The 27,876-nt window shown below is 39.9% G+C and overlaps 2 protein-coding genes and 1 long non-coding RNA gene across 7 annotated transcripts; 1 reads left to right on the top strand and 2 right to left on the bottom strand.

Annotated features, from left to right (window-relative positions):
• Window positions 1-1,630: 1,630 nt before the first annotated feature.
• Window positions 1,631-16,165, bottom strand: rnf44 (ring finger protein 44). Of its 5 annotated transcripts, none has more exons than XM_027138147.2 (11): window positions 15,847-16,165; window positions 9,077-9,275; window positions 8,368-8,599; window positions 7,809-7,976; window positions 6,608-6,781; window positions 6,194-6,358; window positions 5,699-5,814; window positions 5,224-5,311; window positions 4,700-4,821; window positions 4,497-4,596; window positions 1,631-4,367 (listed from the first exon to the last, which is right to left on the bottom strand). In XM_027138147.2, the coding sequence occupies exons 2-11, from the start codon at window positions 9,181-9,183 to the stop codon at window positions 4,305-4,307; spliced, it is 1,335 nt and encodes a 444-aa protein (XP_026993948.2). In that variant the 5' UTR covers window positions 9,184-9,275; window positions 15,847-16,165; the 3' UTR covers window positions 1,631-4,304. The 5 variants fall into 5 exon arrangements, with proteins under 5 accessions (XP_026993948.2, XP_026993949.2, XP_026993947.2 ...); XM_027138148.2 differs by lacking the exon at window positions 15,847-16,165 and adding an exon at window positions 14,348-14,422; XM_027138146.2 differs by lacking the exon at window positions 15,847-16,165 and adding an exon at window positions 11,293-11,701.
• Window positions 7,122-8,113, top strand: LOC125138722. The gene is made up of 2 exons (XR_007137945.1): window positions 7,122-7,254; window positions 7,811-8,113. It is a non-coding gene; the product is annotated as an uncharacterized LOC125138722 (long non-coding RNA).
• A 1,454-nt stretch (window positions 16,166-17,619) lies between the features above and the next one.
• On the bottom strand, window positions 17,620-24,722 carry LOC113637443 (cadherin-related family member 2-like). The gene is made up of 14 exons (XM_027138079.2): window positions 24,622-24,722; window positions 23,644-23,701; window positions 23,136-23,201; window positions 22,860-22,996; window positions 22,708-22,761; window positions 22,532-22,621; window positions 21,494-21,583; window positions 21,256-21,375; window positions 20,336-20,482; window positions 20,049-20,124; window positions 19,697-19,815; window positions 19,232-19,435; window positions 18,765-18,920; window positions 17,620-18,400 (listed from the first exon to the last, which is right to left on the bottom strand). Exons 1-14 carry the CDS (start codon window positions 24,634-24,636, stop codon window positions 18,257-18,259), a joined length of 1,476 nt encoding a protein of 491 aa, XP_026993880.2. The 5' UTR covers window positions 24,637-24,722; the 3' UTR covers window positions 17,620-18,256.
• Window positions 24,723-27,876: the final 3,154 nt, after the last annotated feature.

Below are 27,876 nucleotides of genomic sequence, written 5' to 3'. Positions count from 1 at the left end.
AAATGGAATGAAAATTATAGCATTAAGAACAATTTCCTATATATAATATATATTAGCTTTTTTATTTTTTGCTGTTTTATTTTTTTTCTTCCAAATACAAACATGGCAAAAATGAGGTAACTGTAAATGTGCAAGTACCAAAGCAGGAAAAAAAAATTATAATTAAAAAAAAAAAAAATTCAACCTTCCTAACACAAAACAGGTGTAGCCCTGTTGTTGGCCCCGGGGGGTTGGGGGTGTCGGTGGTCATGGTGGTGGGGCTCCGGTATGGACATGGCGCCCCCTACAGGCCAGGGCAAGTATTAGAACAGTAAACAATCCACAAGCCCACAGCAAGAAAAAAAAAATAATAATCATAATATCGGTAAACAATCAGTGGCATCTACAGAGCAATCAACAAATCACAAGTCCTAAAGAATCGGAGCTGCTTATTGGAACACAACTGCACCACACAAGCTGTGAGATTATTTATTAATCAGATCACAGAAAGACTACAAGATTCTATGTATTTGTATGTGTATTCTTTTTTTTTTTTTCTTTTTTTTTCCGTACAGGTAACACTGAGGTTCGAGGAATCAGATTATTGTGAAAATTTGCTTATAAATCTAAATAAGAGTCGAGTATAAACATCTGTCAGGTCCCCCCCCCTCACTCCATCCATCCATCCCTCCCTCCTCCCCCCACCCAAAAGCTAAAATGCTTATGTATACGGCAGCTGAATTCTTTTTTCTCCCCCCCCCCCATTTATTACTTTTTTTTTAATACCGTAACATTTTACAGATAGTGCTTGTTTAAGGTAAAAGACCCTATGGCAGGTACATATTAAGTTTTGGTGAGAGCAAGACGAACGCTTTGAAGTCCCCTTTAATACACGCTTTGAAATTTAAGGCAGATGCACTTTGATGTGATCGCGCGGGCAGTAAAGTACGACACGGCGAGGACGCGCTACGAAGGCGGCGTCGCGCTATAACAGTAACCTTATAACAGTTAAGAGAGATCCTCAGTCCAAACAAAAACGACAAAAAAAAAAAAAACTAATAATAATAATAAACCCCACCCCTGTCGAACGTTGCTAACTGAGCGTTGTTTCAGGGGCACTAACTAGCACAGCATGCTATAAAGAGTATGTGAAAGTCGTAGTCAGAGCGCACGCACACACACACTATTGCATTCCCGTAATGTGAATGGAGCGACAGACATCTAGCACCGTTTCACTATATGGCTTTCAGTGATCGAGTTTTTCCAGGCAAGTCAGTTTCAGTCTCTGAGGCAACAGCAGAAGCACGAATGTGATCGAGAGCCGAGAAGAAAAAAAGAAAGAAAAGGGAGAAAGAAAAAAAAAAAAAACGGCCTTCACCATCTTACACCAAGCCAAGCGCGCTGATTATGATCGCGTTTTCTTAAAAAGTCTTGCTCGGTTCTGTGCAGTACGACGCATGGCAGTTTTCAGCTGAGCCCCAAATCCCCGGAACCCGAAGCCGACTAGAACTTAATACAAAACCAAAAATAAGAGAAGGATAAAAACCAGCCGGGATCTGGTTAAGACACGCATGCATACTTACTGTGCACGATTAAATAAAGTCGCCCACACGTCTAGATATTTCACTGAAATTAAAAAATACAGCTTTCGTTTTTTTTTTTGTTTTTTTTTTCCCCTATTTATTTCCCCAACCCATGCAAAACACTGTTAATATCTGGAAGTGGTTTAGGTAGAATAATGCGCTTGGCTGTAGGTTGTCTTTTTTTTTTGTTGTTATTGTTTTCCTCCAGCAGGATCATGAGTTGTAAGTACGAAAAACACGGACATGTCTGAGTAACGCTCGGGTGATCGGGTTGCTGTGACACGGTTTGCCTGTTCTCTCTCTCTCTCTTATTTTTTTTTCTTCCCCCGTTTCTTCTTTTCTTTGCATGCCGGTCTTTAACTGGTGCGATGATAAATCCCATTAAAAAGGATTACGAGTAAAATACGCGGCCTGAGGAAAACTGAGAAGTGTTCAAATCCGTCCGCCTGTTTTCCTTAATGTCGAGTTAACTGAGAGGCCCTGAGAGTATTTTTTTTTTCTATTTCTTTTTCAAAATATATGCCAGTGAAACGGATATGTATACACGTTACTATCAAAAGTGTGGTTTAAATTCATCACAATGGCTTTTTTTTTCTTCTTTTCTTTTCTCCCCCAACCTGGTGAGCATCAGTACAGAAGTACAGACTCGCATGCTAACGATCACGGGGATGTCCCTATGTCCCTTTTCCCTAGAAAGCGAGTCTGGTTAAAAACTGCTACTCGGTGTGTACAAGCAAGGAATATATAGATTTATATTTTTTTTTTTATATAGATTTATATATCCGTTATATATATATTTGTGTCCTATTATTAGTGTCGCAAAACAAAACATTTCATCCCTGTTTTTTTTTTGTTTGTTTGTTTGTCTGTTTTTTCCTTGTCTTTTTTTTTCTATGCAGAGCGAAACCAAGCAGGTTTTTTTTTTTTTACAGTCAGTGCATTTCTAAGAAGAACCTTTAGTCTCTGAATCGTTTGTGGAATCACTACAGTCAGCTGGCACACACAAGCAGAGTCGACGACGCATTAGATGCTATGCTTAATCTTTTTTTTTTGTTGTTGTTGTTTCCCCCCCCCCCCCCTCCTCTTTTTCACTTCACATTGCTACCGTGGCCCAACATCCTCGCATCAAAGATACACTGTGCTGGTGCTCTGCCCCTCAACGCAGAAGATAAAGCCAATAAATAACGCCGGTTTACGTACTGTTTTTTTTTTTTTTGTTTGTTTGTTTTACGATTAGTAACAAGTTTGTGCTTGTCAACGTCTTGAAGAAGGCAGAGCTGTATCCTTGAAGAGTGTATTGAAATTATTGAATATTTGGCTCACAGGTGAGGAAAAGCCTGGTCCTCTGAAACGAAACAAAAAAAAAAACCAATCGCAAAATGAAAAAAAGAAAGAGAGAGAGAGAAAAAAAAAGGATTCATTCAGGACAGACACTCATTGCACATATTGCTTTCTGCAAAAGGGACCCGCACCTTTTCCAAAGTCAGTTTTTTTTTGTTTGTTTGTTTGTCTGTTTTTAGTTAAGTTTTTTTTTTTTTCTTTCTTGGACATCAGGTGGAAGTGAAATTCCCTTCGCCGCCGTCCCGCTGAACCTGCGCGTGAAATGCAGCGAGAAGCTCGTCGAGTCGAAAAGAGTATTGCTAATCTAACGAAACAAAACAAAAGGAGAGAGAAGAACAAAACAAAACAAACAAACAAAAAAAAAACACAACACAACAGTCTGTGAGATACCATCCAGAAGAGAGCAAACCGAGTGAAGGATGGAGGAGACGGAGAGCTTCCACCCCTCCTCCGTGCACTACAGCCAGGTTCGGGAGGCGACCAGAGGTCACAGGTTGCGACAAGGTCCTCGTCCTTGTGACCATTTTCCAGTGCAGCAACAGTGCAAAACTCCACAGCGATGAGGCCCGGGAGCAGACGTACACACACATTCATCCTGTTTTAGTTTGCAGTTCGTGTCTTTTTTTTTTTTTCCTCGTTAGCTCGAAAGATTCCGAGCCGCTGCTGTTCACGCTCACGTTAGCGAAGCTGGGATAGAGCTATTGAAATCATCGATACATTATTGCAAAACATATATTATTAACAAGTCACTTCGGCCCATCGCCTGTACAAACATGCAGCTAATGATCAGGCGATTCTTTTTCTCTTTTCTTTCTTTTTTTTTTTTTTTAAAGACAGTGGAATGGACAAACCGCGGCTGCCTTTTTCTCTCCTCTCCGATCGAGCGGCGTCCTCGAACCCCCTCCCCATCTCCCCTTAACACCACTGAAGCACAGCTTGGATTATTCGTAAGCGAACAGCGAGTACACATTCGACTGTGTAAACAGATGCCAACACCACACGCGGTAATCTTTGGAATCGCCGAAGAAAAACACACACAAAAAAAAAAAAAAAACGGGGAAATGAAAACTGTAACTCGGGGATTGGGGGAGGTTTCTGGGCTCAGAGGATGCAGTAGCTTGCGTGAGAAGCACAGCGGAGGTCTGACACAATCCCTACGAATTCCAAGATTGCTTATTGGTCGAAGGTTTGGGTGGAAGAAGAGCGGAGCGGGGGACGGAGGGGTGGGCTGGGAGGAGCAAGGAGTGTGTGTAGGAGATGCTGTTAGGTTTTGCTGGAGGTTGGGTGGTGCGCACATGTAGTGTGTGTGTGCGTGTGTGTGTATATGTGTGTGTGCGCGCCTGCTCCCACCACACACTCCAAGGTTTGTGCTGTTATCCAGTGAAGGACGAAGGCCCGGACTCACTCCACGTCACGGTGAACTTCGGAAGCATCCGCACGGCAGATAGGACACGTGCGGTTGGTCTGTAGGATGGAAAAAGAACGGAATCAGATACACAATCTCGCCTTCTCGGAGTAGCGCTGGGTTTAAAAGCCGCGTTCGTTTATTCGTTGGAGAAAGGAACCTCTGATCGCCCGAGACGAGCCGCTTACCTTTAACCATTTGTCGACGCACTTCGCATGAAACTCGTGATTACAGGGTAATACTCGTAGTAGCTGCCTCGACTCGAAATCGCTAAAGCACACCACACACCTGAAAGGACAAAGGAGGGGAAAATGAATATGCCATCGCCGAGAGGGACGAGTAGAATTCCTCCGTGCGTCCTGCTTGCTGATCAGCGGCACGGCTCACTTACAGAGTCTGCTCTGATTGGTGCTTCTCCGAGTTGAACCTGTAGGATGGAAGCTGTTCGATGTCAGCTTTTGTCAGTCCTCGAGGTTTGGCCTCGCCGAGTCTCTCTGCGAGGTTCAGTAACGCCTGGGGTACAAAAAACACGTTTAAATGTGACGTTGTGCTCAACGATGCGACATCGGCATGGTGTCGTCTCTATAGTAACGGGGACTCGTACGGTATATGTTCAATGATATAAAAACGATTTCTTGTAAAAACCCTTATTGACTTCAAGAGGAAGAGAAGGAGCTAAAAACAACTGCTTACAGCTTCTGATCGTTCCATGTTAAAGGTCAATTTAAATGGTTTTAAATATAGGACAACATTTTTTCAGTGCTGACAAATTGCTGAGGTATAAAAGAAGGTACTGTTAGAGAAAAATACTTCGCGGTGTTTGTGTTGGGCCTCGTCTTACGTCGCCGATTCATTTCTCAGAACAGCACGATTAGGTGTGTTTGATATGCGAACCGATGCCTTGCTAGGTCTCACCTCGTAGTTCTCCATCTCCACGTCGTCCACGTCCAGGTCCAAGCTGATGGCCGGACCCACAGCAGTCGGAGGTACAGGAAGCATCGAGCTGCACACAGACATGCAAAGTATACAGAGCGTTATTTCTGAAACCCCCCGGCTTAAAAACCGCAAAAACTCTAACCCTGATGTCCTCGTGCACTACATAGCCAAGATCATAGCAAGTAAAGGGACAAACGGCTTCAGTCTGGTGACCGCTGAGGCCGAGGCGATTCATTTCTGGCCACTTTGTTGGCTTCATGCCCACCGCGTCAGGAGTAAAGGTAATTAGATCTTGCCTCTTTGTGTGGAAACATTCATTTGTTTGCTAGTTAGGAACATAAATACTGTGTCTTGTCCGCTGTCAGAACTTACTGGCATTTATTTATGCCTAAGATACAGGTAGTAAGATTCTACAAAGTCCATTAGACAGAGTGTATGTGGAGTAGACTCTTACAGGAAGTAAGGGAGGAAGCCGGGGTAGTAGGGCGGAGGAGGAGGTGGTGGAGGCAGCGGCTGCTGTAGGCGGTACCTCTGGCCGCTCCCGCGCCTGGGCAGCATGTGTGGATACGGCTGTGGAGACGCACAACACACAGGTGAGCAGATGGTGTACCACTCAGTCTGATGTTACTGACCCTCGGACGAACCCCTAGACCAGGAGCCGTGTATATCCAGTCTCTCAGAATTCTTCCTATAAAATGATGTTCTCACGGCTGGACACTTCAATGAAAGCCTACTGTATGCCATATTCCTCAAAGTGCTTTGTTACATGAGTTACTGGAGCCTTCCTGACAGCTCTGAAAGGGCTGAGAGGCTGGATATTAGAGGTACACAGTCGAAGATAACGAATAAATATAGGCCACATATGGCGCTCTAGGCACTATATGTTCCTAGATACATTATTGACACCACACCCACGTGGCTATGAGAATTTCCTGACATTTTAACTCACCACTGCAAAGGGCAGCTCCTGATGTAGGGGTTCCTGGGGCAGATGGTACTGCAGGGGCACGGAGGGGGGCATTGCTGGTGGGTGATGCGCGGTCGGGTACGAGAAAGTTCCCAAATGGTGCTGCTCTCCTCGCAGGTCCACTTCGTTCTCCACTCTTTGCAGAGGCTGAGGAAGACATGCGAGGGACACCTACGTCAACGTGCTTCACTCGATAATGAACAGACATACAAGCAGGGACATGAACGTGAACCCGATCCAACATCTTTTAGCGATGAACGAAAAAACGAGAGGCTGGCAAGACAATCTCCAAAATTAAATGTAACTATAATTGGATAAAAAGTATATCGTTAATTAATAATGATAGAGACAATGACACAACCCTGCTGGTGAAGAGGGAATGAACCATGAGCTCACCATGCGTGGGTGCTGGGGCTGCAGGGGGATGAAGTGGCTGAGAGGCGCCAGCGCCGGGGGCTGATGCGGTGCCACTGGAGGACTCGGGTGCAGGAGGAAATGCTCGCTGGAGATCAGAGGCGGAAAGGCCTGGTAAGACACGGGTAAGTGGTGCATGGTGCACGCCTGGATGAGCTGCACAGACAAATAAAACACCAAAGATAAGAGGCATTTACAACAGAAAACTAAAGTGCACTTTCCCCAGGGTAGAGGATAGAGGAGGTTTGACTCCACCCCTTGACTGACAGTTACAGTGAGAGGAGCCATATTAGCTATAACTCCACCCCTTGATGTTTGACAGTTACAGTGGGAGGGGCTGGATTAGCTACGACTCCACCCCCTTGATGTTGACAGTTACAGTGGGAGGAGCCGGATTACCTACGACTCCACCCCCTTGATGTGGACAGTTACCATGGGAGGAGCCATATTAGCTATGACTCCACCCCCTTGATGTTGACAGTTACAGTGGGAGGAGCCTGACTAGCTACGACTCCACCACCTTGACGTTGAGGAGTCTGATTAGCTATGACTCCACCCCCCGGATGTTGCCAGTTAGTGGGAGGAGCCTGAATAGCTACGACTCCACTTGACTTTTGCTCTGCAGCAAGGTGACTTAAAGAACTTGCACTTGCATCACATTGATCATATTAATCACTATATTGAATTGTTGGCTGCTTAAACTGCATCTTTTATACCTTCAGTCATCATATACAGATAAAGATTGTAACATAGCTAATAATTTAAGCACGTTAACTGAAGTGTTTCTGCTCAGCTTGATATTTAAACAGCTACAGCGGATACAGAGATAAGGTACAAAACACCCTGACCCATTTAAGCCAACAAAATACATTCAAAATACACAATACGAGGGTGGAAGCTGCCATGTCGACAAAACAGATGCAATGAATTAAGCAGATGACTCGATATATTCTCAGATGAAAGGGATAAGTAATGCTGTAATGGTGCTCTGATCTAAAAGCTTTAAAGGAACTGTTTGACCAAAACATGAACATGTGAACGCTGGCTAGCAACTAGCTAAAAAACTTTAGGTGTTTTTTCCTCCCTTCTTTGGTTAAACAGTTCTTTTAAGCTGGGACGGAGTGGGATGTGCGCTCTACACAGACGGCACTGACGCTTCCGGCTCTTCCTTGTTTAAACTCACAGGAGGAGGAAGGCAGCAGAGCAGAGAGAGCTGTCCGCTGAACATTACCGAGCATGCTGGGAGCTGCTGCGCGTTGCACGCTGGCATCGGCTGCCCCGTGTGCATGGGAAAGCCGTGGGTCGTCACCGTGGTAACTGTGTAAGATATCGGAACAGATCCTTGGTGCATCTTTGGGAGGGGAAACAAGGACATTAGTTAGAAAATATAAATACAAGCTTAAAATAACAAACAAATAAATAATGCTACGGCTTCCGTACAATTGTAAGTGCCATGAAGGGTAATAAACACAAATCAGTGTGAATAAATACTAAACGAGAGCTCTCTGAACCTGTAAGACTTGATTGTTTTTGTCAGTTTGTTCTATGAGGTGAAAACTTTTTCAGCAGTAGTTATAATAGCTTGTGTGTCAATGGAAACTGTGACAAAACTGTAGGATTATTGAATCGTAGCATGTTGTGGTAAAGTGCTGCACAAATTACACACTACAAACACAAAGAGAAGAACAATTAAGAACAGAAGAGTTAGATGTAATGGTCATCATTATGGTGTTTCAGCCTACTTGTTCATGAAGGTCCACCATGATGGAGGTCTGCTGAGGCGGGTGTGTGGGTGGATGGAGCATGCGTGGCGGTGCACCGGCTTGGCTGTACTGCCTCGCCTCCTCTACAGGAATGGCCTGGTGATGCTGCTGCTGCTGCGGGAATGCGCCGTGGGCAAAATTCTCATCCTGCCGCGGGGAAGCGTGCACGACTGCTCTGTCTCGTTGCCCCCACTGCCAGCGTGCTGGAGGACTGCAGAAACAAACCCGACAGTTACCTCGACGCTATCTACTTTAAACATCTGCAAATATTTGCATAAGCGAACAAACAGGACGCAAGGACACAATTTACTAAGCAGACAAAAGCAGGGCGGGTTGATTGACCGTACTTTGACTAGAATGCGGTCGTGCGTCTGCACAATTCACCACTGGCACACCTTAAATCTACATACAGTATGATTTTACATTTCCAGCATTTGGCAGATGCCCTTATCCAGAGCAACTTACAGTATCTCATTTTAATACAACTGAGCAATTGAGGATTAATGGCCTTGCTCAGGTGCCCAAAAGTGGCAGCTTGGTGGACCTGGGTTTAAACTCACAACCTTCTGATTGGTAGCCCAACACCTTAACCACTAGGCTACTACAAACCACAAGATAGGTTTGGTGTTGGAGCAGGAAAAGAGTTTGAACATTTGTTTAAAGAGTGAAAGTTGTAAACAACCCTCACCTTCTCCTGAGGTGCACAGGTGCGTTGCAAGGACCCCCGATGAAGCTCCTCTGGTTTAAGGGGGCTGTTGGCGGCCGCCTATTCACAGCTATTTCCCATGGTCGCATTGGGGATGTTGTGAAGAACGAGTCGCAGCCACGGGTGGGGAGCACTGGTGCTCGAGGCACTCTGGTCCGGCAGCCTCAGGTTCTCTTCAGCTCTGTCACAGATACACATCTGTAAGCGTTTGGCTGACAGACTCCACACACAGCAAGTGGCAGTTTTCATTCTTCAACTGTCCAGTTTCAGTTCACACTAGGGATGTTTCGTGAATCCGAATGAACTCAATCTGAGTTCAGATTCAAAAATTACTTTAGATGGTGTGCACTGCAATACGAATTAAATATGCATTTACATTTTCCTTAAATATATTTCAAACATAAAATCCATACAAGTGAAGTGCACATGTGGACAGTAGTGTTTTTTGTTTTGTTTTTTAAACCCGATTGAGAATTTAGTCTGATTCACACGTTTACATGGACTATTATTATTTCCCTATTTACTGCCTTATTTCTGATTAAGCTTAATCAGCTCGAGCATGAAAACATACTGACGACTCATTTGGCTGCACGTAGCCTCATACTTCTGGTGATGGCTGACAGGAGCACAACCTGACGTGCCTTTCTGCTGCTGTTGTCAAAGTTTGGCATGTGGTACGTACGTGTAACTTAAACGTGTAAACTGCTCACGGGGTAGATTTCATTTTTTCCTCATCATACAGTCAGTTTTTAGTTTCTCTAAAAACCTACTGACAGTACTGCTGATTTTCCCTGCTGTATAACGCTGGTAATAACGTTCTATATCGGAGTCACTAATTATTTCGTTTGATTGTTTACTTAAGTCACATGACCAAGCCATAAATCTGGCGGTCAACCTTAACTAAAGCACCTTTGTTGGGTGGATCGCTAAGCTTTACTTATCACTACTGACTATCAAAATGGATATTCAAATGCACGCCACTCATGTTCACTGCACTTTTTATTCATTAGTGTATTTTTTACACTGCTTTGCCTGTTTGTTTTTTTTAGATAACCTGACAAAAAATAATTTCCTCCATCATCACACCCCCAGTGATTCGTTCCTTACTTATTTTCAATTTAATAATAATAATAATTTAAAAAATTCTAATAGTTTACGATCTCAATATGCAAATAATCGTGAATATGCAAATCACGTGTAACGTTTATGACGTCACACAGCGACTTTCCCTGCTTTGGATGCTGACTTTTTTAACAACCGAAATAGGGAATTTAGCCGAATTTAATTTAAACACATCCATGTTGAAGTTGCAGAGTCTAAAGAGTAAAATTGACTATAACGTTATCTCTACCGTATCTGCTTTATAATAGCTGGAGGGGAAAAAACAGATGTAAAACAATACTTAATGTTGTATCAAAGATGAGTTCAAATGTGCAAAATAGCCAGAAGATACAGAGTGAAACGTTTCTAGGAAGAACAGGTTAATGGATCAGTATATGAGGTGGTGTGATGTGATGTGAAGCAGCGCCATGTGCTCAGAGACAAAGCACAACAACAAAGGAGACACGAGCTGAGTGTAGTTTCACACACACACACAACTCCTACACAAAAGCATCACTCGGTGCATTCATTTTCTACTCGTAGAAAAATCGTGTCATTAAGAATAACTAGTATAAACACACGTATATACATATGCTCACTTGCGTCGTAGCACGTCTATAACCACAGGAGTGTATGGGAATAAACAGCTAGCACAAAGGGCACGTGCGGCTCACTTTGTTGTTAGCCACTGATTAGCTTCACGGGCTAACTCGCTTAGCTAAAACGCAAACAAATCAAATTCAACCCAAGAGCGACGTTTAAAATAGTAATAACAATAACGTCGTTTTTTCGAGACGTGTAGCAGAAGGTCGGGCAATCTGTGGTGTCGCTGCTGTTGTTTATGCAAACGAGCTGAACCAAAACAGGAAATACAAGGCTAGCTTAGCTTAGCATAGCTCATCTTAGCTATGTGCAAAAAAAAAAAGCGGACATTTATGGCGATAAATCAAACCAAACACAAATGAAACGGTTGGAAAGACCGTCTTAGGAGGTCAGGACGTGTTCACACACACGCACACACGCTAACATTTGTGCTGCAAAAACAAAACAAACCAAACGCTAAAGCTTACAAGCGCTAGCAGATTAGCATAGCTTACTTGTCTTCTCTCGGGTCCAGACACTTCTGATCCGTAACCCAGGTTTATTATAATATTTATTTTACACAAATCCGATATTACTACGTTATTTAGAACAGAATAATAAACGTTAACTAGTGCGCATGCTGGACTTTAGGAGTCTTCTCCGTTTTGTAGCCTTCACTCCGTCCTGCTCGAGCTTGTTGATTGGAGCTGCTGTGCTTTCATGTCCAACCAAACAGCAATAAACTCCACTCATAAGCGCGTTGATGTTGGGGTCGTTTTGTTAGTTAGAACAGTTATCTCTGGACGCTCGAAACTAGAAACGATTCTAACGGTGAAATTTGTTCTGCTGCGTTTATTTCACAAGTAATACACTGCGCGTGTTGTCATTGTGTCGGGTGCTTACGTCCCAGTTGTGATGACGTCACCCCGACATAGCCCCGCCCCTTTGCCTCATAAACATCAGGAGAAGGTCAGTAAGACCCAGAGCAAATGGTGTATTAATCGTGTGTAGTCATTTATTTATGACCTTGGTTTTTTATATATATATATATATATATATGTGTGTGTGTGTGTGTGTGTGTGTGTGTGTGTACAGTGATACCTCGAGATGCGAGTGCTTTGACATACGAATTTTTTCAGATACGAGCTGAGATTCGACCAAATTTTTTTGCCTTGAGATACGAGCAAATTTTTGAGATACGAGCATCCGAGCCGCCGCCGAAACAAAGATCCCCAACAACCACGTGTGCTCTGTTTCCCCCGCCTCAGTTTCCCGTGTCTCACTCGGTGAAAGCCGCCTTTCCACTGCACACGACAAACGACGGCCGATAAACCGGAAGTCATTCATTTCCTATGGAGAGTCACAAAGGCGCTGCGTGAGGTGCCGACCATCTGCAGATCCGTAATTTCCGGATCCGTTTTGAGCATTGGATCCGTTAAAAAATTTTAACTTGTGCGACTACAGCGCATCCGATATGCTGACCGGACAGGTTTTTATTAAAACGACTGGCAGATGTTAGTGAGGAAAGAGTGACAAAAAAGGCAAAAACAAGTGAAGAGAAAAGCGATGAAGAATATTAAACAAAATTAATGTAAAGAAAAAGGAAATTGTAGCAATTAAGTTCAGTTAAGAGAATTTCAGTTAAGTTCATTAATTTTAGTGAAGTTTATTTAAGTTCCATTTAAGTGTAAAGTAGCATTAAGAGTGTACAGTAGCGAGTAAGTGAACGAAAGTGAAAGTGTACGTACGAGACAAAATTCCTCCTAACTCCTCCACCTGTTTACTCCTCCCTCAACCTCTGTGCACATCTTCCGTAAAGTAAAACCAGTTTATTTTTTTAACATTCTCTTTTATTACTGTATTTTTTTATACAATATTTGTAATTTATAAATACAGGTACTGTATATTTTTTTCATATTCAAAACACAAACAAAACAACTGGAGTGGAATTTTGCAAAAATTGCTTTGAGATACAAGCAAGGTCACGGAACGAATTAAACTTGTATCTCGAGGTATTACTGTATATATATATATATATATATATATATATATATATATATATATATATATATATATATATAGATAGATAGATAGATAGATAGATAGATAGATAGAGATAGATAGATATAGATATATAGATATGCTATTAAAAAAAAGCAATTTGACCTATTTGGTCACCTGGTTCTTTAACCGCTTGCCAGAGGCAACCAGGTTTGTATTCAGTTTATTTGTATAGCACTTTTAACAACTTCCCATTATCTCTAATTTCCCATTGTCTCCCATTGGCTTTACAGAAGTATGAGAAAAAGAAATAAAAGAAATAATATATAAGAAGATGAAGAAGAAGAAGAAATAGTGAATATATAAAATTAAAGTTTAAAATTAATTTAAAAAAGATTAACTTAACATTTATGAAACTATATATCTATCCCTATCCCTAATGAGCAAGCCGGAAGCAACAGCAGAAAGGAAAAACTCCCTGAGATAATAAGAGGAAGAAATTCTTTGTATGTGCAAGCATACTTGAATAATAAATCTCTTTCTGATTCTGATTCCTTTGATTCTGATTTCATATACCGTCGATATGTATGAATATTTGGGATGTAGTTGAAAGATCATTCTACGGCAAAGTCTTATCCTTCCTGGGGCTGCGAGGTTTACGGTCTTAATATATTGTCAGAATTCATGAAAATATTCTCACAGTAGATCGATGATCCTCTAACAGATCACGAGTAATAGGTTTGCGATATATTTTGTGATATAATTACATTGAAATTGTCTGCTGTTCTTGGTGTATAATAAAAAATGGACACTTCCAACGTCATCAGCACTTACTCATATATACATGTTCTGCCAAATTTTCTCTTATTCCAGCCTTTTAAATACACTAATGGCCAAAATCAACATGGACCACTAGCCAACCCATCCATACGTGCTTCCTCCCTCAAATCTTGCCTCAAACAAAGCTACAACTTTACTGATGTCTTTGTATGCACAATTACCTATACATATGTTAATGTATAGGATGAACTGGAAAATTAACTGCATCCCTAACCTCCTCACCCAAGCCGATGTGGGCGTGATGGACACGTGCACACAAACCTTTGACCATACGGAGTATTTCTTAATTACATTATTTTACATCACATTATTTCCTAACGTCTTTAAAGTCTAAGGTATTTTTTAAACTCATATCATTGCCTGGACACAAAAAGTGTAAAGTGTAAAAAAAAAAGTTTCTTTCTTGGATATTTCTAGTAGTGTGTAAGATTTGTGTAAAAAGGGTGCTTTGTTCTTGTCCTTGTTCAAGCAGAAACAATTTGCCGATTGATTTTTTTCCCCCCTCTACCCACAACCCACTTCTTCCATCTCTATTCCTGCTCTCCAGTTGGTTCATGCAGGGTTTCTCAGGCAGCACTTTTCCAGCATACACATGACACAGCACATTTCTATTAGGCTGGAAGAGCAGGCTGTGTTTCTATAGCAACACTCACTAATCATGCTCATGTATTATTTACGATTATTTCATTAACTGGTAATAAACAACATTAATTAGCTTGCTGTAATTACCTAGTAGCACATCTGTACAGCAATTCAGGCGCGATGGGAATTCCGGATCTTTTCCCTGAGTCGATTCAATTCGGCTCGGCTCACCAATAAGAGTCGGTTCCGGCTAGTTTAGCTCCTGGATGATATCTTTTTTTTTTTTATACTGATAAAATATACTTATACTGATAAAATCACCACAAGCGGATAATCTAGCATCTATAAATCTCTCTCTATATATAGGCCTAGACATCTACAGCTATTAAAAAACAACACAATGTATGCCTCACTGTGCTTAAGGAGTCGACAAAAAGAATCAAGCATTAAGAATCGCTCAAAAGAAACACATCTGCACAGCTATTGCCCTGTATTCATCTGGACACTGTAACATAACGAAAAAGACACTTTCTGATTAATACACATATCCCAATAGTAACAAATGAATAAGACACTAATCGGATGAATGCTTTTGTAAATATTAATATTATTTACAGCGTCTAAAATCTGATTGGTCAGAAGTTGAAGCTCCACTGTTGTGTTTGTCGAGGCTTAACAAATAGTTTTTGGCTTGTTAAAGTTTATTTAACGTTCATAAGAGGAGTCTTCGGTGTGAACACTGCGTTTAATCGTGATGGAAGCAAATAATAAAAAAAAAATTCACGCTACATTATTAAGCTCGAGGAGTGTCCCGGAAGTGACGTAACCAAATTTGTCACCCTACAGGGTTGACTAAGATCAACGGTATTATTATTATTATTATTATTATTATTATTATTATTATTATTATTATTAATAATGTTTTTATTGAAGCATTTCAATCAGTCGATTAATTTAATCTTGATGTAGGACCGGAAACAGAAACCTGGCTTGTGACTAAATTAAACAGTGAACTAGCCTATCTAGGGCGCAGACGTAATTACGCCTATGTCAATGCTATGAAGTGCACTTGTGTAGGGAATGTAGAGCTGTTTGAGATACGACCCGAGTTACCCATAACCGGCCGGCAAAATAAAGAGCTATGTGAGAATTTTTGTCTTTTCAAAATAAAATGTAACAACGCTACATTTCTGAAAAATCCTAATATTGATTAAACAATTTTAAAAAAGCACCGGGATATTTTTTTTAGGAAAGCCATACAGAGCATTAACGCAAAAAACATCATGATATTTATTTATTTATTTATTTATTTATTTATTTATTTATTTATTTATTTATTTATCTCTTTTTGCATATCTAAGACACCTGAAGCCATTTTTTTTGGAAGCTCTGTAAGTTCCAGGCTGTAATAAGAAATGTTTCACCAGAGGCTGTAGAATAAACGCCAGAGTGGATTATTAATAGAATAAAATGCGCAAATCGGTTGCATCCGATTACTGACTGTAGCCTATTGGCTGCTCCTCATATACGCATAAGGTCATAGTTATAAAAGGAAGCACTGCATGTTACACACACACACACACGCACGCGCGGGCGCGCACACATACACACAAACACAGAGAGACACACACACACACACAGCCTACCTGATGATTAATCTGCCCGGATGTCACTCACTGGTCCCATCTCATCTCATCTCATGCTCTGGTCCTGTGTTGCCGGGATGATCCGGTTCAGTGAATCGTTTCACCGGTTCAGTGAATCATTTCACAACTCAAAAGTCCAAACCAGCGTCAATGCGAGATAAAATAATCCGAATCCGCCCGAGTAGACAGTCACTCGACATGTCTTGGTTGTGTGTGTGTGTGTGTGTGCTGTTATTTAATTAAAAAAAACCCAGTGCAGGAGTTTGGATTGAACACCGTGAGTCATGTGGCTTGCTGTCATGATTCTTCAGATGCACCCATATAAAGAGCCTTATTAAAAGGGAGCTCTGGGTTTTTCCTTGACTGCGTCTTAATATGCCCTCATCGACCTGCTCTCCATCATCTTAAAGGAACACGCCATCGTTTTCGGTGTAAAGCACCATTACTCCAAACTCCAGTGTAACAGTAGTCAGGTGTTAACCTGAACCATTAACGTTGACCCTCACACTCATATCTGTTCCTTCTACAAGTGTTTGGAAGCACACAATTGTAAATGTCACAGGGCTCTGAAGTTTTGAAGACAGGCAAGAGTGATATACAGTATTTTAAATATAATTTTCTCTTCGTGTGAACGAGGATGATGCTGAACAATTCCAGGATATGCTTTTTCCATTAGTTGTTGCGTTAAATCTTACCCATATACAATAGTGCTATTTTCTGATTGGCTATTGAGTAGCCTCTTTTTTTTGATTGGCTGATAAGTGTCAGGCTCGACTAAGAACTCCAGGGGAGACGCGCTTGATTCCTGCCCGGTTCCATAGAGACAGCGGTGCGGACTGATACATTTTGGGCGCTGCGGCATACTAAATATATGATAATTAGTAAGTTTCTCTGCATGAGAAATACAATGTGTGGCGGGAGAACGTGACAAAAGACCGAAATGAGTGACTGTCACGCTCAATGCGTCACACTTGAGAGCCCTGATGTCATTACGATCAACTTTCACTTTCACTTTCCACTAAGATGAGGGTGACTCTGTGAGGATCTTGAGGCATCTAGAGATGTTCCAGCTCCACTTGGAGATACCAACTCCGTGTGGTCTTTGAGGACAAAAATCTCCTCATTAATACAACATTTATCAGACTGTATATTTATAATCACACCCTCCAGTGTCACCTATATGAGTCTGGTTCCTCTCAAGGTTTCTTCCTTCCAGTCAAGGGAGTTTTTCCTCCCCACAGTCACCTGAGTCACTCAGACTTGTTCATCGGGGATAAATACAAACACATTTAAATATATATATCTAATATTAATCTTGAATTTTGTAGTTTGTTAATCCAATTATGCATTATATGTCCTCTAAGATGCCTCTGCTAGACCCTGTTCAAGGCTCTTAACCCTCAATTGCTCAGTTGTATAAAATGTAAGCTGCTCTGGATAAGGGTGTCTGCTAAATAATGTAATTGTAAAACTTTCTTTGCCATCAGAGCTATTTACAGCGAGCCAGATATACATCTGATACATCTGACCTTCAGATTCAGATATAGGCCACATCATTAATGATAGCAACACGCTACTTACCAAATACTTTATTATATGCTTCGAACATTTATGTGATACATAATCCACATTATTTTTTATTATTAATAGCAATAAGCCTCTTCCCATGTTGAGGTCTGATAAGGTTCAGAGACACTTGTAAGAAGATCACGGACCATATTCTAAGCTAAAATTTATACCACATGGATACAGGAAACAGTCAAACAGCAAAAGTCTATCAATGTTCCTTTTAATTGAAAGCAATCAAAATTCCAAGAATTGTTTACATTTATTTCATGCTCCACAAATACACTAAATAGATATATTTCTGATACATAGATGTCTGAAAAATATATATGTATTTATGTATTTATGGGGAAAAAAATGGACCGATATTTTTATTAAATACAATAAACATCAATGTTTATTTAAAACAATAATTTCTGACTATTCAGGGGGCAACTAACTATATAGAGTCAGAGGTAAAGCTTGAACTTTTATAAGTTTGACTGTTTATAATGTAAGTGAAAACAAAACCTCGTTCCAGAGAACATTAAATGTAGCTGTAAATGGATAAAAAGTCTGGAGCTGTTGTACAACATGGTACAGCATAAGATATAACACCAACACCAACAATAATAAAAATATTTTTTTTTTAAATTATTATTATAATGTTTCCAGCAAATCTCTTATTTAAATCATGGCCACTTACTCACATGCGTATGTTATATTTAAGTTTACAATGTAGCTAGACACGTGTATGAATTAGCATGAGCTAGCTAAAGAAACTTGCAAGCTAGTTCACTTGCATTCATTAACTTAAGTACAGAATAGAAGTTAGGACATTTTTGGATTGGCTTTGTTAATTAGGTTAGTTTTCGACAGATGAAGAGTTATCATTTTCCTCTGATGTGTCTTTTCCAAATTTTGGGATGTTATCATTGATGTCCTTGATTTTAATGCTGACCGTAGCTGTAGACACAGATCTAGGTTCTCCGACATCTGTGGCCACCACCTGAATAAACCAAAGAATCCCTTTAAGTATTTAATTGTTCTGAGAATTTTAATTATGTATGACTTTTAAAATCATGCTAAACGCTTATGATCACTCGATGAGCATTACTGATTATGTAGATAATGGTGCACAAGTTATTTCATTACATAATGAATGTTATATTTATAAACCCACTTATTGACTAATTCATTTGTAAACTGAGTAGATGCCAGATGGGTAGTAAATCCCCCAGCTAACTACCAAACCACCCTAAAAGCACTCGACTTGGTCAGATTAAAACTAAAACGTTCAATGTCGGTATTCGTTTCCAGACTTCTGGTTATGTTCTGCTGCTTTTATCTAGTGCACTTGTTCACACTCGTACCTGCACAATCATGGTTTGTTTTTTCTCGTAGTCAATGGCGGCTGGGTCTTTGATCAGGATCTGCACGTCTCCGTCTGACATGTCGTTTTTGGGTGAGACAGAAAAGGCGTCTTTATCTGTTCCTTCGAGGTGGAGCTGGAAACGGCTGTTCTCGCCCTGAAAGCAATAAATAACATTTTTAAAAAATCGCATCCTAGTTCTTCGGAACCATTTTTTTTAGTACCATTGTGTATTAGTACGTCTGTAACAAAAGAATGTTAATAGATCTGACCCAAAAGGTGATTATCAAGTGCTGTCCTGTTCCATCTTGTATTTTTCATGCACCTATGCTAACAGCTGGAAGCATGACCATGAAGAAGCAATACTCTATATTTACATGAATCATCATTTAAGGGTTAAACTGGAAACTATATATTTACTGTGAATCACTTATGATCCAGTATGACTGAAAATGTGCTTCATCTCACCGCATCTGCATCTTTGACCCTCATGTTTAACCCTGTGATGGACAGACCGACGGATGCATGCTCATCCACTTCACCGCTGAAGTCTCTTGTTTCTATGCACTTGTAAAACAGCGGCGGCTTGACGTTCTCCTTGTCAATATGGATACCGAGCATCGATGTGGTGCTCGCGTGAATGCCGTTCACGTTCAGATTAGCTTCAGTGGCCTGGGAGAAAAAGGATTTTAAATTGATTTGGAAAACTCTCAGAGAAAAAGTGCATAATTCATGAATTCAACCAGATTCAATAAAAAGATAATATGTGTCTTCTATTCTATTTTTATTATTGTTGTTGTTGTTCATGATAGTATTGTCATTGTTATTATGATTATGGAAGACACAATTTAAAGCTTTGAAACTTTGAAACTTTTGTGAAAACATAGTGACTAAAGGTAAAGTAAAGTTCTATACAGCAGGTATGATTAATACCTTCACAGTGAGCTGCACAATAGCTTTAATGCCCATTAAGGCCTCGCGGTCAATGTCGCGCATGACCCTAACAATGCCAGTATCCGACTCGATTTGGAACAGACCGTTTACACTGCTGTCTGTAAAAATATACAAAAAAAGAGTTTAGTTCACAATTTAATCCACAATCAGAACACAAGTCTCACTGATTATTATAGATTCCACCATGATTTTTGGCTAACACTCCCCAAAGTCTATAACTCAAAGTAAATTACAACTTTTTTCATAGTCTTTTTTTGTGTGTTTTATAAATTGTTCATAATTAAGTTTCAAAATGAGTTGTATATAAACTAAAGTTAAAAAATTATTACACCTTCAATGGTATAACTGATGATGTCATTGATCCCCGTGTCTGGATCTCTGGCCACGACCGTAAACACGGACGTCCCCTGGAAAAGGAAATATCACATTCTCTGCTCATGACATTGAAGGGTTTAAAGCTGTCGTTCATCATTTGTAAGCAAAAGTTTATATCCAATATACAACAGTAAGTCAAATTGTAACTCCAAACTGGTTTTAATATTTGTAAGCTTTTAAAAATAAGAGTAAAGCTAGCAAGCTAAGAAAAACCTTATTAAATCAGATGGAGCTGGTACGTACCACACTTGAGTGCTCCATCACTCTAGCTGTGTTTGGGAGATTTAAGAACTGAGGATTGAGATCTGGTATATCAACTACTGTAATGAAGGCAGTTGCGACAGCCCACTGAACAAAGTTGGGATTGCCCAAATATGGTCCTCCGCCATCCTGAAGTAATAAACAAATCGCTGGATTAACATGATGTTTATATGCATATATGTATATACTGAGATTTACTAGATACTAGATGCTAACAAGCTAGCTAGGCAATATCTGTCATGTCTTACAGTCCAGAACATCTTGTGTACACAAATGTTTGCGATCACAAGCTTAACTATAAGAACCACCCAGCTGAGTTAGTTGTGAGGACTGACTTATCTTCTGAGGCTAAGCCTTTACTTTAGCTAGTTGCCTGTGTTTGTGCCTTGTGTCAATTGTTAAGCAAAATTATTATTTCTAAAAGAATAACTTCCTTCTTGTTAAAGTTTGTGCATGGGAAACAAACTCTTGGTTGAAACTGCAATTGTAATTAACAACGAAACCGAACTTCATTTCTAGGAGTGAAAATAATCAGGATGCTAATGCAGATATGATCATGAAGTGAACTATTCTTTGTAAAAGCTTGTCAGAAAGGTCTACAAGGCATCAGGTAAAGTTGTCCTCTGGGAAATAATTCCAACTCACTTCCAAAATACTGTTTGCAGGTGCAAAAGTAATCACTGTAAGAATTGGAGTGATGAGTTTGAGGAACTTTACAGAGACAAAGTTTATCCCATTTCTACATCTGAGTTTTATTCCTGTTTTTTTTCTGGTGTTTCATGTGGCCAAGGCTTGTGGTTTATTTCATGCCTAAATATGTCTACTTTGGGTATAAATTTCAGTAGCGGTATTTGCAGTAGCACAATACTACAATATTCTTTTGTGAATGGAGATGGACTCACCGTCGCTTTGATCTGTAGCTGATAAAACGGGCTCTTCTCTGTGAAATTAAGCGCCTCCTTCAACACAACATCTCCTTTTCTTGAGATGGAGAACACATTGAGTCCTTCAACCGGGATGGACTATCACACACAAACACATAAAAAAAACAAACTATTGTATTGATCAGAATCATAATGTTGAAGAGTTGCATCCATTTGTGGAAACCAGTTCTTTCTTTACTTTTCCTTTGGAGCATACCTTATCGATTTTGTATGAGACCATCCCGGCTGGTCCCTCATCAGGATCTGTGGCTGTCACAACAAACACTGTAGTGCCCACAGCGGTGTTCTGTGAGTGGAACCATGCATAAATCATAGATTTATGTACAGGTATTTATTCAATATATTTTGGTTATATATTTCAATGTATTATTTTTGTGAGTAAATCTACCACAGACACACATATATACAGGGGCTGGACAATGAAATTAAAACATTGGCCAATGCAGAGTTGGAGGTTTCATGCCTACATATGTGCAACCTGGTGGCCAATCTTCACTGATTTCACATTCCATAAGTAGGAGTGCGACTATATCAATATTCATGGTCGGGCTGTTAAAGGCAAACATTTGGACAATCATGTGGTTTCAATGGTGCCAGAAGCAGAAACCTTGTGTTGTTGAAAATGTAAATTATGTGTTTTTCTCTCCATTCTTCCCCTCCACTGTCTGGGAGCAGTACAGTGGCAAGAAACCCCAAAGAAGATGACCACTTTGTCTACTGTGTGCCCAGACTGGAGCTCAGAGGTGGAACAGTGATGATTTGGGCTGCAATTTCATGATATTCCCAAAGGCCCACTACTTGTGCTACATGACCACATCACTGCCAAGGACTACTGTTCTGGAGGACCATGTGCACCCAATCATTGTTTCAAACATTGTACCCTAAAGTTGTTGCAGTGTATTAGGATGATAAAGCACTAATTTGATGAAAATAAAAGTAAAGTTGAACATCTCCCATGGCTACCACTGTGAACAGATGTGAACATTATTGAAATTCTTTGGTTTCGCAGCAAGCGTCAAAAAATGTTTTCTTCTCCAGCATCACATATTGACCTGGCCACTGTTCTGCAAGAGGAATGGCTCAAAATCCCTCTGGCCACGGTGCAGGACTTGTATCTTTCCTACACCTACACCATAATATGTAAATTATTGTGGTCTAAAACCCGTTGTTTCAGTTTCATTGTGTCCATGTGTGTATATATGCATGACTGTAAATGCTTATTTTTCTCTCCCACCTCTGGAATGTTTATGTTGTACGGCCCATTTATGAACGTTGGCTTGTTGTCATTTGTGTCATTCACAACGATGTTAATACGCCTTTTGGTCTGAAAACAAAAGCTGTAATGTTAGAGAGCACTGGTTCAAGAATAACAACCTGAGCTGATTTCCAAATTGTATGAAACAAACCTACCGGTTCAAGTATCCCATCTGAAACAGAAGCTAGTACAGTAAAGAGATGGTTGGTCTGAGGGAAGAAAAATTATCGAACAGGTCAACTGCTGCCCTTTAAGGGAACCAAAAACTACTGAATGTGTTTTTAAATGTTCCTTATGCTAAAATCACCTCTCGGTCGAGTTTAGTTCTGAGGTAGACGTCACCGGTATTTGCGTTTACAGAGAAAATACCGTTGTCCTCTGTGATTGCATAGGTCAAAGGGTCATTGTCTGGATCATATGCCTGGATTTTGAATGCAAAATATCCTGTGGAGGAAAATAATTGTCTGTTTTTAGTTAAGGGGTGAAAATGTGGGGTTACCGTTTTGGAGCATAGAGACGCAGAATCAGATGCAGACTATCGCATGACCTGCAACTGTAATCATCCTGTTTACTTATATTGTACCTGGAGATAGATCCTCAGACAGAGTCACTATAGATGTTGTAATGACTGGAATGTTCTGACTGTAGCCTGGGAGAACACACACAAAACCAAAATCATTTATAATAATAATAATAATAATAATAATAATAATAATAATAATAATAATAATAATAATAATAATAACACAACAAACTGTATATTATTGTTAACTAATTAATCATCATTAATGGATCATCCACAACATCAAATATAACACAAATCCTTTATACACAAATCATTACCTATACTGTTATATATCTATCCAAGCATCATATCAATAGTTATTTCCAGTATCAGGTTGAATGCCCATATTGGCAACACTGACAGTAATAAAAAAAGATTTTTCTACATGTACAGTATGTCATATTGGCTTTTGCATGAATTAATTACTCAGATAATAACCTGTATTTTGAACCCTTTAAGCGCTAACAGCGTAAAAGCTTTAACAGTGTATCAGTGCATCTAATTTACCTGTCAGTTAGATACTTACAGGTGGCAAAGAGAGTCGAGAGCAGAAGTAAGGAGTTCCACATGCCCCTTCCGTCCAACTGTGAATGAAGAATAATATAAAACACATTATATTATAGGTACACGTATATGGGCTCCAACACTTTCCCCAAAATCTTAGAACAAAAATAATAATTACATTACTGTAATGTGATCTGTTATTATTATACTGTATAAAATCATCTTTTCTGTATGTGCGGAAAACATTCACATGGCGAAATTTGGATATTTTCTCCAAAACACAAGGTTTTTATTCTACAAAAGCTTCCTTAGAATTAGTTAAAGCTTTGGACTTTTAACAATTTCAAACAATTTAAGCAATAATTTTAGAAATTTCTATGTCTATATAAATTACATTCATTATCTGCTGATATAATTTATGCTCAGCTTTGTTGTTTCAAAGTCTCTCTAATAACAAGGTACATATGTAATTGTCTCATTATGTTTGACCTTTGCACTTTTCAGGAAATTAATGGTGTCTCGGGATTTTATTACAAGACACAAAGGAAGTTCAAACTTTAATGGAAGAAAAAAATGATTTTGTTAGAATTGGAGTTTAAATGCTACATTTAATCCTAGAGTTTCTTTGGATGATGAAAATGTTTCAGAATAATGATCACAATATTATTAGCATTTTATAATAATGTTCACAATATTATTAGCATATTATTATTACGCGCTTATTTAGAGTAATATTTTCTTTTGTACTTTTGAGAAAATCAGCTCAACATCGAATCCGATTAAAATCGAATTTAAAATCCACAAACCCACTGATTTCATTAAAATGTTCCCGAATTTGTACTTAATGTAAATTGTTGTTTCATGTAAGAATTGTAATACATACTATTCCTTTATATTTCTTTCACACGCAGATTTCTCAGCTAAGGATAAAGTCTGAGCAGGAAGCTATCGTGTCCTATTTGTTCGTATTATTTATTTCTATCTGATAAAAACAGCTCACCTTCCCCATACTCATCCTCGATGCTGTTCTGGTGGATGTTGTCACTTGAGTGATGTGAACCTGTGGCTGTGGCGAGACCTTTGTCTGCTACAAACCCTGTCGATTCCCATCATCCCGCTGTAAACGTGAATTATTAACATGTTAATGAACTGATCTAGTTTGTTGGAATAATCGCCTCAGATCATCCATATAGGAAAGGACGTACATTAAAATAAATTCTTGACAGTTTTTAAATTGTATTTATTTAAGCAACTAAGAGCGACAGGACAACCATCATTGGTCATTGGAAGAAAAAAACGGGCTGATTTCTTTCTACCTCAAACTGTAGATTTGCCAAATAGTGTCAAATGAATACATTTGGTGAAATTATTCTTCCCAAATCCCTAGATCGCTATATCCCGAATTTATTCTTCAGGAAATGCATTGTGGGGGGAAAAACAGTTGCAGTATTTTGGACCAAAATTCCAAAATATTCCCCTGAATTCCCCTGAATACCACTAATGAGTTCTTTCAGATTAGCTCCTGTCCGTTACATAAACGTCTGATACAAACAATGGTCAGAATTCCACTAGTGATCTCAAGCATTAGAAAACACGTTAGTGGTCAAGCTTTCGGCTTCTCTGCTGCGGTGCATGTGAACGGTTGTGGAAAGAGTACAAGACAGAATGACTTGGGTGAAAGTACTGGAGTAATAATTCACCTGAGTAAAAGTAGTGATGAACAAAATGATAACTCTCAAGATGTGATCTGTTGAAAACTAACCTAATTAACAAAGCCAATCCAAAAAATGTCCTAACTTCTATTCTGTACTTAAGTTAACGATACCAAGTGAACTAGATTGCAAGTTTCTTTAGCTAGATCATGCTAATTCATACACGCATTCTACACAGTAAACTTAAATATAACATATTTTTCAGACATCTATGTATCAGAAATATATCTATTTAGTGTATTTGTGGAGCATGAAATAAATGTAAACAATTCTTGGAAAAGAATTTTGATTGCTTTCAATTACCAGGAACATTGATAGACTTTTGCTGTTTGACTGTTTCCTGTTTCCCTGTGGTATAAATTTTAGCTAAGAATATGGTCCGTGATCTTCTTACAAGTGTCTCTGAACCTTATCAGACCTCATCATGGGAAGAGGCTTCTTGCTATTAATAATAAAAAATAACGTGGATTATGTATCACGTAAATGTTCGAAGCATATAATAAAGTATTTTGTAAGCGGCGTGTTGCTATTATTAATGATGTGGCCTATATCTGAATCTGAAGGTCAGATGTATCAGATGTTTACCTGGCTTGCTGTAAATAGCATGAAATTGCAGCCCAAAAAAAAGTTTTACATTCTCCAAGTTCTCCAGAGCAACTAACATTTTATACAACTGAGCAATTGAGGGTTCAAGAATTTTTTAAAGAAACGAGAGAAGTGATACCGGTCTGTAGTTACTGATGTCTGATGCATCCAGAGCCTGTTTCTTTAGGATTGGAATAACCCTTGCTCTCTTGAAAGTAGTTGGTACCTGACCAGATGCTATAGATCTATTGATGATAGTGGTAATGAAGGGCAGAAGGTCTTGTGAGATAGAACAAAAGGTTATTATAAAGATTAATATTCAATATATTTAAATGTGTTTGTATTTATCCCCAATGAGCAAGTCTGAGGTGACTCGGGTGACTGTAGGGAGGAAAAACCATCTTAGATGGTAAAGGAACACATCAGGTTGTGCTCCTGTCAGCCACCACCAGAAGTATGAGGCCGAAGAGAACCTGATGCTGCCGGACCAGAGTGCCTCGAGCACCAGTGCTCCCCACCCGTGGCTGCGACTCGTTCTTCACAACATCCCCAATGCGACCATGGGAAATAGCTGTGAATAGGCGGCCGCCAACAGCCCCCTTAAACCAGAGGAGCTTCATCGGGGGTCCTTGCAACGCACCTGTGCACCTCAGGAGAAGGTGAGGGTTGCTTACAACTTTCACTCTTTAAACAAATGTTCAAACTCTTTTCCTGCTCCAACACCAAACCTATCTTGTGGTATGTGGTAGCCTAGTGGTCAAGGTGTTGGGCTACCAATTGGAAGGTTGTGAGTTTAAACCTAGGTCCACCAAGCTGCCACTGTTGGGCCCCTGAGCAAGGCCCTTAACCCTCAATTGCTCAGTTGTATTAAAATGAGATACTGTAAGTTGCTCTGGATAAGGGCATCTGCCAAATGCTGGAAATGTAAAATCATACTGTATGTAGATTTAAGGTGTGCCAGTGGTGAATTGTGCAGACACACGACCCCATTCTAGTCATAGTACGGTCAATCAACCCGCCCTGCTTTTGTCTGCATAGTGAATTGTGTCCTTGCGTCCTGTTTGTTTGCCTTATTTAAATATTTGCAGATGTTTAAAGTAGATAGCGTCGAGGTAACGGTCGGGTTTGTTTCTGCAGTCCTCCAGCACGCTGGCAGTGGGGGCAACGAGACAGAGCAGTCGTGCACGCTTCCCCGCATGCTCCATCCACCCACACACCCGCCTCAGCAGACCTCCATCATGGTGGACCTTCATGAACAAGTAGGCTGAAACACCATATTAATGACCATTACATCTAACTCTTCTGTTCTTAATTGTTCTTCTCTTTGTGTTTGTAGTGTGTAATTTGTGCAGCACTTTACCACAACATGCTACGATTCAATAATCCTACAGTTTTGTCACAGTTTCCATTGACACACAAGCTATTATAACTACTGCTGAAAAAGTTTTCACCTCATAGAACAAACTGACAAAAACAATCAAGTCTTACGATCAAAATCAAGTTAAGAGAGCTCTCGTTTATTTATTCACACTGATTTGTGTTTATTACCCTTCATGGCACTTGCAATTGTATGAATCCATAGTTTGTTATGTATTATTTATTTATTTGTTATTTTAAGCTTGGATTTATATTTTCTAACTAATGTTCTTGTTTCCCCTCCCAAAGATGCACCAAGGATCCTCCCACTCTAACTGTCAATGTCAAGGGGGTGGAGTTGTAGCTAATCCAGCTCCTCCCACTGTAACTGTCAACGTCGCGGGGGTGGAGTTGTAGCTAATCCAGCTCCTCCCACTGTAACTGTCAACGTCGCGGGGGTGGAGTTGTAGCTAATCCGGCTCATCCCACCGTAACTGTCAACATCACGGGGGTGGAGTTGTAGCTGTTCTTTTAGTTCTTTTAATAAATACAAACAAAAAATGTCAAGAATTTTATTTATTGTACGTCCTTTCCTATAAGGA

The sequence above is a fragment of the Tachysurus fulvidraco genome, chromosome 15, assembly GCF_022655615.1.
Source record: "Tachysurus fulvidraco isolate hzauxx_2018 chromosome 15, HZAU_PFXX_2.0, whole genome shotgun sequence".
Lineage (NCBI taxonomy): Eukaryota > Metazoa > Chordata > Actinopteri > Siluriformes > Bagridae > Tachysurus > Tachysurus fulvidraco.
This window is presented reverse-complemented; position numbering and strand designations above follow the sequence as displayed.

Bases quoted from the DNA above. Each gene is read 5' to 3' on its own strand.
- rnf44 (XM_027138147.2), bottom strand. From the start codon at position 9,183: ATGCGACCATGGGAAATAGCTGTGAATAGGCGGCCGCCAACAGCCCCC. The intron at 5,312-5,698 runs GTAAGAGTCTAC...GTCTGTGTGCAG, and splicing joins GGCTTCCTCCCTTACTTCCT to CTCGATGCTTCCTGTACCTC. The intron at 4,368-4,496 runs GTAAGCGGCTCG...TCCATCCTACAG, and splicing joins GCGTCGACAAATGGTTAAAG to ACCAACCGCACGTGTCCTAT.
- LOC113637443 (XM_027138079.2), bottom strand. The intron at 19,436-19,696 runs GTATTAATCATA...TTTTTCTCCCAG, and splicing joins TTGTGCAGCTCACTGTGAAG to GCCACTGAAGCTAATCTGAA. The intron at 18,921-19,231 runs GTGAGATGAAGC...TATTGCTTTCAG, and splicing joins GGGTCAAAGATGCAGATGCG to GGCGAGAACAGCCGTTTCCA.